Genomic DNA, 12076 nt, shown 5'->3' with positions numbered 1-12076 from the left:
TATATATATATATATATATATATATATATATATATATATATATATATATATATATATATATATATAAATATAATTTTATCAAAACAAAAGACCATCACCTGCTGACTTGCCACTGCCTTTGCGGATTCTGCCATCTTGGCAAAGCTTTTGGCACATTCCGTGTCTGTCAAATACAGAGACACCAAATGAAACACTAAAGTTCAACAATTAAGGCAAAACAAAAGATCAGGCTTTAAGAATGGACTGACCCAGGCTGAGGCGTTTCTCCACCCAGGCCAGCACATCTTTGGTGTATTTGGACCAGGCCTTGGCATAGAGCAAAGCCGACTCTACTCCACTGTCATTCTTCAGCAGAAGAAGGTCTACCTGCTCCACAGTGGACAGCTCTGGGGAAAGAGCAGGATCTAGAAACACACATAAACAAGGAACACCACATATGAACACACGCACATCCAAAAAATACACAAATGCTCCACATTGTTTAAAAAGATTGCTGAAAAAGCACAGAGGTACCTTTAAAGACATTTATATTTATTCAGCCATGTCTCTCCGCTCTCTAAATCTGTCATTTAAAATCTACTTTTTAAAATTATAGGCCAACAGTTACAAGGCAAATTTTACAAGTCAGCTTTATTAAAGGCAGCGACAGCCCTGAAATGGGTGGCAAACTTGCTTTTAAGAGGAATAAATACTCTCCAACATCCCCTTGACTTAAAAGAAAAAGAGGTCTTTCTAAAACAGACACTAATCTGTGGTAGCATTAGATGTATGTACGATTTATTGCATGGCAAGAGCGTGAGAGATCATCTCGTAAAATCGGGGCTTAACCTTTGTCAAATGCACTGACATGCAACTAAGCTGCGCCGAATCCAAGCACCCCGCCCAATAAGCCACATGTGGTTCCCATTCCTCACACAAATGTCCAAAAAAACCCAAAGAATGTCAACCATTTGGCAAACAAGAAGAATGTCAGACTATATGAAAAACAACAGAAGTGTGAAGGTACAGCTCTCTTGTCGATTATGACCTATGTCAGTACAGCTCATCGGTCTCTCTGCTAGAGCAACACCTTTCATGTGTGGTTTGTTTAACTAGAAAACTTTGTTGAAGTTTGCATTACTGTTGCATTGCTGATGAGATAGATTCTCTTCAACACATCAGCGGCAAGAGCCTGCTTGCTTTGTGATGAAACCCTTGGATAGAAGGAGGCAAGACATAAAGGAGAAGGAAAGGAAATCCATTTACTTGCTAGATCCTTTTGATTGCAGCCTCCTGAATCTTCAGAGAGGTTTTCAAAAGACTAGAGGAGAAAAAGAGAAAGATGTTTCACACGGGATGAGAAGTTTGATTACAGAGGTGAGGGATGAAAAGGTGCTTCTTTTGAGTGCTTCTCTTTTATCTTGTCTCTCGATGTCTCAGTTAATCAAACCTTGCTCTTTAAATCACAGGGGCCAGGCAGGTTTCATTATTTTCAAAGCAGACATCTCAACTTAAAGGGATAGTTCACCAATAAAAATTAACTGCCATTATTTACTCACACTTATCTATTTTTTCTGTGGAACACAAAAGAAGAATTCTGCAGAAGCTTCATGCATCTTTTTTCCACATGACAGTTCATAGTAACCACATCTGTCAAGTGCCAACAAGGACATAAAATCATACACATGCCATAAAACTAGTCCATACAACTACACACTTTTTTTATTCAGCGAAGACACATTACATTGATCAAAAGTGACCGTAAAGACACGTATTATGTTAGAAAGGATTTCTATTTCAACCAGATGCTGGTTGATCTTTCTATTCATCAAAGAATCCTGAAAATTTTTTATCAGTGTTCCCTCAAAAATATTAAGCAGCACAACCGTTTTATATGAAACATCTTGAGCACCAAACCACAGGAATAAATGAAAGTGAAAGTGACGAAAGTGAAAGTGACGTGACATGTGGCCAAGTATGGTGACCCATACTCGGAATTAGTGCTCTGCATTTATCCCATCCAAAGTGCACACACACACAGCAGTGAACACACACACACCGTGAACACACACCCGGAGCAGTGGGCAGCCATCTTTTGCTGCGGCGCCCGGAGAGCAGTTGGGGGTTCGGTGCCTTGCCCGAGGGCACCTCAGTCGTGGTACTGAAAGTGGGAGAGAGCGTTGTACATTCAACTCCCCCCACCCACAATCCCTGCTGGCACGAAAACTCAAACCCGCAACCTTTGGGTTACGAGTCTGACTCTCTAACCATTAGGCCACGACTTCCCCCCAAAAAATAAAAAGTGTGAAAGTGAAGTGACATGTGGCCAAGTATGGTGACCAATACTCGGACCCGGAGCAGTGGGCAGCCATCTTTTGCTGCGGCGCCCGGAGAGCAGTTGGGGGTTCGGTGCCTTGCCCGAGGGCACCTCAGTCGTGGTACTGAAAGTGGGAGAGAGCGTTGTACATTCAACTCCCCCCACCCACAATCCCTGCTGGCACGAAAACTCAAACCCGCAACCTTTGGGTTACGAGTCTGACTCTCTAACCATTAGGCCACGACTTCCCCCCAAAAAATAAAAAGTGTGAAAGTGACGTGACATGTGGCCAAGTATGGTGACCCATACTCGGAATTAGTGCTCTGCATTTATCCCATCCAAAGTGCACACACACAGCAGTGAACACACACACACACCGTGACCACACACCCGGAGCAGTGGGCAGCCATCTTTTGCTGCGGCGCACGGGGAGCAGTTGGGGGTTCGGTGCCTTGCTCAAGGGCACCTCAGTCGTGGTATTGAAGGTGGGAGAGAGCGCTGTACATTCACTCCCCCCACCTACAATCCCTGCCGGTACAAGACTCGAACCCGCAACCTTTGGGTAACGAGTCCGACTCTCTAACAATTAGGCCACGACTTCCCCGTGAATTGAAATGACATTTTTAAAAAAATGCAGCCTTGGTGAGCATAAGATACTTCTGTCAAAAACTTTAAAAACATTTCAAATCTTACTGACTCCAAACTTTTGAATGGTAATATATTTCAAGTCTTCTGAAGCCATATGATACTGTTGTTTATAAATAGAGAATACTGGCTTAAATGTCAGTCTGCTTTTCACAAAGCTATTGTATGACTCCAGAAGACATGGAGCACAGCATAAAAGTCATAAGGACTACTTTAATGGTGCTTTATATTGGCAGACGTGGTCACTATGAACTGTTGTTATATGGAAAATAGCTGTGTGAAGAGCAAAACTATCCGTTTGTGTTCCACTGAACAAATAGCACATGGTTTAGGAACAACATGAGGATGAGTAAATAATGATTTTTTTTAATAAAGTCTTTTTTCCAAGGAACTTTTAAGACAATTGAGGTGATTACTTACACGACTTCTTCTGGCTTGGGGGTACCCCAACCTGGAGCCACTGTCCACATCTCCCATAAGGAAGTCAGACACTCTGAAATGGCAAAGTAAGACAAGTCACTGCTGGTCCACTGCACATAACATAACTTGAACATAAATAATAAGTTTACAATATTATAGTGCTATTTTTCATCCCAAACAGATCAAGAATGTGACCAGTTTTAAAGGTTAGTTCATCCAAAAATGAAAATTCTGTCATCATTTACTCACCCTCACATCATTCCTAACCTGCACGACTTCATCTTCGAACCACAAATTAAGATATTTTTAATATTCTCTGATTCATTTTGAATAACAGCTTGAAAGCACATCTAATATGGTAAACAGAAGCTCAAATGCACTTGCTTGATGCGTGAGAACGAATAAGACTTGTTCTCGCATTTCACACAAGTATGGTTGAGCTTCTGCTGATCATATCTGATGAGCTCTATGTATGTGCGTTGTTCAATGTTTACTAGGGGTGGGATAAAAAATCGATACAGCATAGTATTGCGATATTTTCAGCGGCAATACTGTATCGATGCACGGACACCAAGTATTGATCTTTTATTATACTATTTGGTAGAATAATAAAATCAATTTCTTTACAATCTACTAGATGGTGGTGTTGAGTTTTTTCTGGTGAGGTCAGCTGGGTCACCTTCAGCATGCAGTAAGTTAGTAAAATAAAGAGGGCGGCATCGCGGAAAGTTATCAGGAAAGCCCCGTCCGCATTTAAATCGGATGTATGGACTTACTTCGGATTTGTAAACAAGGAGGGGATGTAAGTAGGGATGCACCAAAAATATATGCTACATATAATAATAATAATAATATATATATTGCGCACCCCGCCCGGCAGTGTTCAGCGCGCATGTTTCACTCTCCTCGTCACTGCGCGGTTTAACGCTCCGCTCAATATTCCGATCTATGATTTTGCGTTCCGATCGTGTCCCGCTCATGCTCATTGGGAAAGCAAAGTCCGCTCAAATAACGTGCTGACAGGAAATTTCTATGCAGTATAGGCCTACTTGTTCCGGTTTGCAGTAGCGCTACTGTGCTGTAACATGGTGTAGGCTAGTTCAGCTGTACTGGGCAACGCTGCTAAAATAATGCTACCTTCAGTGACACTATGCTCTGCTCATATGCTCTGATAATAATAGCTTTGTAGGACTATACATTATTTGGATAATTAGTCCAAAAAAAAAAAACTTATATCTGATTCTGTTACATAGAAGTGAATAAAAATTATATATTGATATTTAATATTAAGGTAACACTTTTCAATAAGGTTCTATTAGTTAATGTATTAACTATCATGACCGAACAATGAACAATACATTTATTACAGTATTTATTAATCTTTCTTAATGTTAGTTAGTGAGAATACAGTTATTCACTGTTAGTTCATGTTAATTCAGAGTGCATTAACTGTTAACAAGCACAACTGTTGATTTTAATAATGCATTAGTTAATGTTGAAATTAACATGAACTAAGATTAGTAAATTCTGAAGAACTACTGTTCATTCTTAATTCATTAACTAAAGTAGTTAACTAATGAACCTTATTGTAAAGTGTTACCAATATTAATATACATTCTGTCCAGTTTTATTGTGTTACTTTCAGTCTTACAAAATTACTTTATATTATTTAATAAAATAATAAATAATCATTACAAACCATTTTCGGTTTCGGTTTTTGGCCAAGTGCATCCAGAATTTTTGGTTTCCGTTTCGGCCCAGAATTTTCATTTCGGTGCATCCCTAGATGTAAGACTACATGTTTTATTTAATTTAACAGTAATTTACTTTCAAATGCCCCAATTGCTGAAGGGTCTGCACAACTTTTTAGTACAATTTCAAGTTGCACTGTTCAAAATACCTGTTGTAGTACAGCAGTGCATACCTGTTTACATTTAATTAAGGTGGACTAGATTAGACTGTGTTACAAATAGTTGAGTTTGTCAGGTGCATATAACATTTAAGACAGGTTTTCATGAAAGTGTTGGTCAGTTTGTCTGCTTGACAATCCCATTTTGTACTGCAACAATAAAACTGAAGTGAGATAAACTGAGAAATGTTTATTTTTATTTAAAACAGATGTTGTCAAAGTTTTCCTTTGGGGACATAATTTGAAGTTGTAAAAAGGTAATAAATTGCAATATATCGCAGATTATCGCAATATATTTAAAATCGCAATAATATTGTACCGTGACACAAGTATCGTGAAAATATCGTATCGTGAGGTCTCTGGTGATTCCCACCTCTAATGTTTACATGTGAATTAAAAGCTCAATTAAATCTGTTCATCATATAAAACGATCATGTCTCTTTGGTGGACTTTTTTTGGATTTATATGGATATTTATGTCTTTTTTGAAGTGTCAATGTTGTGGTTGCGTCGACTTTCAAGGGAGGGACAGAAATCTCTCCGATTTTTGTTTTGAGAATGAAAGAGACTTACGGGTTTGGAATGGCATGAGGATGAGTAATTTAATTTTTAATTTTGGAAGAACAATCCCGTTAAGTAATGCTGCAACACAACTATATTTCATCAGCATTAAGAGAATGACAACAGGATGCACAGCTGACGTATTCTGTAAAATTGGCCGTGGAAACTGAAAGTAAGTCTATACAGATAAAGAGCATTCAGAATATACATATGACTACAGAAGATAGGGCTATGGTACTCACACATTGCCAAAGGTGAATGCCAAAATATCGATCGATGTGTGTATCTCGCCAAATATTGTGTCTTTGTTTTCTTTATTGACTTCTTTGACGTTCACGCCTGTGGGAAGTGATAAACCACATGAGAAGTGTAGCCAAATGGCACAAAAGTCTGCAGCAAAATTACAATTCTTAATATGATGATGATGATCAGCAGTAGTGGTGTTTGTGGAAATATGAATCCCTCAACAGTGGACCACCACAGGTATCGAGGACTGATTAGTAACTACAACACTCTCTGATGATACAGAATTCATTTATTCCACATGAGAGTAATTTAAGTATGCTGTAAAGTCAGACTCGTTCTGAACAATGAACAAGAAAAGGAACCTCGACAGGTTCTTCCTTAATTAGTGTCTGATGCTGCTTTGTTATCAGGTCGTGCTTCCCTGGAGTACAAAACAAATGCTGTAAAAAAACAGACTCCTTTCTTCATAAACTAATTTCATTGTTTTAAAAAGAGGCCAGATGACCCAGCATGTTGATGCAAAGTTTGTTATGTTTTGAGCTGATAGAAGAGAAATTAACATCCTACTGATTTTAAATCTTAAATTAAAAAATCAGATATGTGATAGACAACAAGTAAAGACTCTGAGAGGCTACGAAACTTTTAGCATTTACCAAGAGCTTCCTGTCTGCTAGCTGAGCGTCCCCCCTTTACAGGAAACACTGACAAAGCCTGAACTCTCAAAACATTCAGAGGACGTTCAAACAACTTTCGCCCAACTTACCAACTCCTTCAACTTGCACTTGCAGTCATATCCAGGTCCGTTATGGTAAAGCATAGATTAAAGACAGGGAAAACTTGCCCAGAACTTCAGGAACTAAAGCCACAGCCTAGTTCACAATGATTCAATGGAGCTTGACTTCCACTTTTTCTCCTCACATACAAGAAAAAGTGACGAGGCCATAAAAAAAGCAACATCATCTGTAGTTTCCAGTTCCGCATGGGCGATTTTTTTGGTTGGATGTCACACAAAACGCAGCGACTGTCCGCGGAATGGGGATCCACCCTCAATTGCCACTCATACTCAGCTACGGAGTGATCAGAGGAAACGGCACTGGAGACGAGAGCGTGAGAGGTGCGTGGCTCCTGGTGCATGCCTCTCTGCTTCTGAATGCAGGCGGGCGGCTCAGTGGCCCCTGCAATGGAACGCTGACTTCTTCCTCAGGACATCCTGCAGTTCCACAACAATGCTTCCACACTTCTGCCCCCTTCACAGCTCAAGTACGGGAATGGCTACATTCAGAAAGCAGTTCTCTCATAGAAAAACCCTCGAAAGCATTTTCTGCATCATTGGAAATTTTTTATTTATTTTTTTTAATCTGTCAATATGAACAGTTTTTCTGAAAATACCTAAGAATGATTCTTACCATATACTGGCAAAGTAACACATGCAGGTATCACACAATGCGTAAGACGGGATAAAATACCTAAGATAACAGAGTCTCCTCCAGATCAAAAGCAAAGATAAAAATACAGCGAGTCAGATGCCACTGACTCACTCTAGACAAGGGCGGGGGAAGAAAGAATTTCAATAACTTGAGACACTTGACACTTTTATTGCTGCGCCCCTGAGAGATTCTTCAGCAAAACTATGCAGCATTTTTAAAAAACTGCACGGACTGAGCGTGAATGGGGGGGAAATATGTGCATCTGATTTCCTGAAGTTCATAACATTCCATCAGGAGAAAGACCGATGGCTGATATGGACGTGGAGTGTTAAAATGCAAGCGTGAGTGGGAAGCGCATGCTGGAATGTCCGTCTTACAGGTAACTTGAGGCAGGTATCTGAGGCGAATGGCCTTTCTTCTCAACTTCCCCATTCAAAAAAAAAAAAGGCGAAGGCCTGAAGCAAATGTCAGAAAAAGACAATCCAATTATTTTCCTCTGTTAAAGACTTCCCTTTGACAGAAACAATGAAGAGTCTGGCCCTTTAAAGGACGCATGGGAGCTCAGAAGGGTCACTGGCCCTCTCGTGGCAAAGGATGATACTCTAGTGGTCACTTAAAGGGGTCATATGATGCGATTTCAAGTTTTCCTTTCTCTTTGGAGTGTTACAAGCTGATTGTGCATAGATATATTCTTTATCAAAGTTAAGACTCAGCCACGCCCCCCTAAAACGGCTCGTTCTAACACGCCCCCACATATCTAGGTCACTATGTGGGAATATTTGCATAATGAGCCCAAATGTTCACGCAAAAAAAGAAGGCGTGGTTTCAGTAACAGCAGTTAGTGTTGAAGCAGCCATGTCAGAGAGACGCTGTGTGTTTCTAGGCGAAAGCAAAAGCACTTTATTTGGCCTTCCGAAAGTAGATGCATTTAGGAATCTTTAAAATTACTTACAACAGAACAGCAATGCATTTTATGGACGACCGTTTCGTGAACCTAGGAGAGGAGGTAATTCTGACTTTGCTATGACAATCTGGCACTTCTGAATCAGCTACTGTTTTGTTATTAGTTTAAGTATTTGCTATTGACTGTTCAAGTTTTGCGCATCGTGTGTGTGTGTGTGTGAGCGTGTGAGAGAGAGAGAGAGAGAGACAGCGTCACATCACAAACACACACCAGCTTCATCACTGTGAACTGATGGTAAAACTAATAACATTATTTACTGTCTTTACATTTATTTTGAAAGATGAAGCTCGCGATTATGGTAAGGGGCGTTACATTTCCGTGTTCGGCCAATCACAATGCACTGGGTCTGCTGGCCAATCAGAGCAGACTGCACTTGTCGGAAGGAGGGACTTTGTAGAAAACGAAGCGTTTGAGAGAGGCGGGGCATAGAGGACCTACAATAATGTGTTTTTTGAACATTAAAGCATGTCAACATATTCTGTTACACCAAACAGTGGTTGTTACACAAAATAATGATCTTTAAAAAAGCATCATATGACCCCTTTAAATCAATGTTGCCAAAATGAAAACACAATGTTGTAAACAGCTGGAAATTATGTGGATAACCAATAAGAAACACATTCACTCTGTCCGTACAGCACAGAAATCATCTGTTCCCTCTTTCGTAGCTGCAATCTGGATTGCAAACTGCACTAATGTACCACATGGACATTCCTGTGCACTAGCCAGAAGAATTACCCTGTTATTTTAGACTAGGAAAATCAATATCATGCTATGAAACTTTAGAGTATATTTCACAATGCACTTTGCTTTATACATTACATAACCATGCAGTAATGTCTTTCTATTGATAATCCAGGAACTGTTTTTTACATGAAAGCACTTTCAGTTTTCCTTCGTTCTTGAAGTTGATAGATGCAAAACATAAGATTAGATTCATAACACATGAATAAGTCTGCCATCAATACAAAAACACGACTTCACATTATATAACATTTGAGTTAAAAATGAGTTAAAACAGTGATGCCATCTGTCCACCAAAACCATTGTATTGATGCATTAAGGCTCATTAAGCATTATCTCCTTTTTAAAAGATTAATGCAACATGCAAAAATTTTCTTGTTTTTAGAAGTGATCTAAATAGCTGTGGCTTGAAACAGATTAAACAAGTCTGTTTTATAGTTCTATGAATGTTTTGCCTTTTAGCACTCCACACCATGTAACTGAAAACTATTAATACATACACAAACAATGGGCTTTCTCTTTAAAAGACAAGATCAATTCTAATTTGTTGATTCTAAAGTGGGGTGGAGCTGAAGGAGGATGCTCACCTTTGACTTTGGCGATGACGGTGCCTGCAGCACCAAGAATTTCTGACGAATTCAGTGCCTGGTGTTTGCCAATGACGGTCTTTAGCACGCGTACCAGCTCTCCAAGTCGCTCGCTGACCACGTGCTGCGAGCACTCTTGGTTTTCTGTGAGTGACAAACATACAGACAGAGACCACAATGTCATCAGCTCAACTGCCTCCACACGTTTTTGAAGATGCACACATTTAAAACAATATGGGAGCAGCAGCAACATCGAAAGGTTTGAAATTTTGAGTCTGTTTAAAGATACCCGTTTGAAACATCCTCAAAGTGCACATGAACTGGTGCATCCTAACACCACGCTTGTTCTGTGACGGTGCAAGCCCCTGTGGTTAGAGACGACGAGCTGACTATGAGGCTGCGCTTTGGCTGAGATGCAGACGCAGCCTTGTGCACGCGAGAGATGGCCGACAGCAAGATAAGAAAAAAGACAAACATGGCAACAGCTATGCACGCCTATCCAGACGTGTGATAACAGAATTTATGCACACCTATCCAGACGTGTGACAACAGAATAAAAAAAAAAAGATTATTTTTTTGTATGAGAGTGACTGAGAGTGAGGTACTTCATTACTGCTGACTGCACTGCATTACTGCTGTCATGGGAATTAGATAGTTCTTTCCTGTTTTTGCATTAAAGGTGCAGTAGGAGATCTTGGAAAATGCTAACTTTAGCCTGATAGCACTGAAAGCGAAAGTCCCACCTTCCCTGAAACGCCGTCCAAAGCCACGCCCCCTGAATATACGCTCACAGACCAGAATACTAAAGACAACATTACTACAATAGGCTACATCAGCGGTTCCCAATTCCAGCCCATGTTCCGAAGTGAAGAAAACTTCAACAGATTTCCCCTGCTCAGGGAGTAGGGAGCAATGAACACTGTGTAGGGATCATATCGATCGGAACTAGGGTTGGGTATAGTTTGAATTTTATCGATTCCGATTCTGCTTATCGATTTCCTAGTTTCGATTCCAATAAGATAAAAAATCCAATATAAAAAAAATTAAAGTCAAACATTTAGATGTCAAACATTTATTCTGTCTTTTTACAAAGCATTCTGTTGCAGCTGAATAACACGAGCAAAAATCAGCAGTCTACAGAACACTGCAAGAGGAATTTTGCCTATGCTTTAAAAAAAATACCACAGCAAAAACAACTAGATTAATATAAATTTCAAATATCAAAGTGTTAAAGACAAGTAAACAATCAGTAATAAGATGGGAACAAACAAATCAATTAGCAATATCATAAATAAATAAAAAATTTCAAGTACAGAAACTGTAATTAAAAGTTTAAAAACACTGCATAGATTTCTTTTCATAAATAAAATATAGATTCATCACAATTAAAGTTATTAAATATATTCAGTCAAGATCAGTGAATGATTTTGTTTTGTTCTTTGATTAACATTAATGACAGGCAGCACGTTTACTAGGCTGCTGTCTCTTTAACACATCAGAACGCACGCAGATCTAAAAATACTGTACACGTGTGTTTTCTTTCTCATCTGTTTACGTTCACGAAAGACAAAAATGGCTGTGTTTATGATGATATACTGACTTAGTTTTCTGCATATTGGTCGACAAATATGAAAGAAGTCAGTCATACAACCTTTTCTACAGTGGAAATACACGGAACGGTTCAAGAACGGACACAAACCGTGAACCCGTACCGCGACCTCTGTTCTCTGTGCTCGCGCTTGCGCTTCGTGTGTGCTGCACACTAACAGGGCGCAAGTTCTTTCCGTTCCTGCACTTAAAGCGTTTTTAATCACATTAAAATACGAACGCAGGAATCGTTACGCAGAATCGAAATGCCTACATCATGTGTCATTCACCGGTGAGAAAACTTTAAAGGGGTCATATGATGCGATTTCAATTTTTCCTTTCTCTTTGGAGTGTTACAAGCTCTTGGTGCATAAAGAAGATCTGTAAAGTTGCAAAGACTAAAGTTTCAAATCCAAAGAGATATTCTTTATAAAAGTTAAGAGTCAACCACACCCTCCTAAAACGGCTCATTCTAACATGCCCCCACATATCTACGTCACAATGTGGGAAGATTTGCATAACGCTGCCCAAATGTTCATGCAAAGAAAGAAGGCGTAACTTATTCTCGCTGTTGCTGCCACTGCCATGTTGTGGAGTCTCTGTGTGTTTCGTTGTGAAAGCGAAACTAATTAGTTTGGCCTTCCAAAAGAGGACACGACTCGAAATCAGTGGTTAAGTTGTATTTACAACA

General features: G+C 39.6%; 1 protein-coding gene across 2 annotated transcripts in view; it reads right to left on the bottom strand.

Annotated features, from left to right (window-relative positions):
* Nucleotides 1–12076, bottom strand: part of LOC107594651 (rho GTPase-activating protein 29) — a 70135-nt gene that overhangs the window by 14864 nt on the left and 43195 nt on the right. The window contains exons 4-9 of one of the 2 annotated variants that reach the window (XM_016284781.1): nt 9799–9942; nt 6073–6169; nt 3362–3434; nt 1246–1300; nt 249–404; nt 99–163 (exon numbers count right to left, since the gene is read on the bottom strand). In XM_016284781.1, coding sequence (XP_016140267.1) covers nt 99–163; nt 249–404; nt 1246–1300; nt 3362–3434; nt 6073–6169; nt 9799–9942 — 590 coding nt within the window. Of the gene's footprint in view, nt 1–98; nt 164–248; nt 405–1245; nt 1301–3361; nt 3435–6072; nt 6170–6839; nt 7367–9798; nt 9943–12076 lie in introns of those variants that run through there. The other variant, XM_016284782.1, reaches the window with a different exon arrangement.

Source organism: Sinocyclocheilus grahami, unplaced genomic scaffold, assembly GCF_001515645.1.
Source record: "Sinocyclocheilus grahami isolate Dianchi unplaced genomic scaffold, SAMN03320097.WGS_v1.1 scaffold188.1, whole genome shotgun sequence".
Lineage (NCBI taxonomy): Eukaryota > Metazoa > Chordata > Actinopteri > Cypriniformes > Cyprinidae > Sinocyclocheilus > Sinocyclocheilus grahami.
This window is presented reverse-complemented; position numbering and strand designations above follow the sequence as displayed.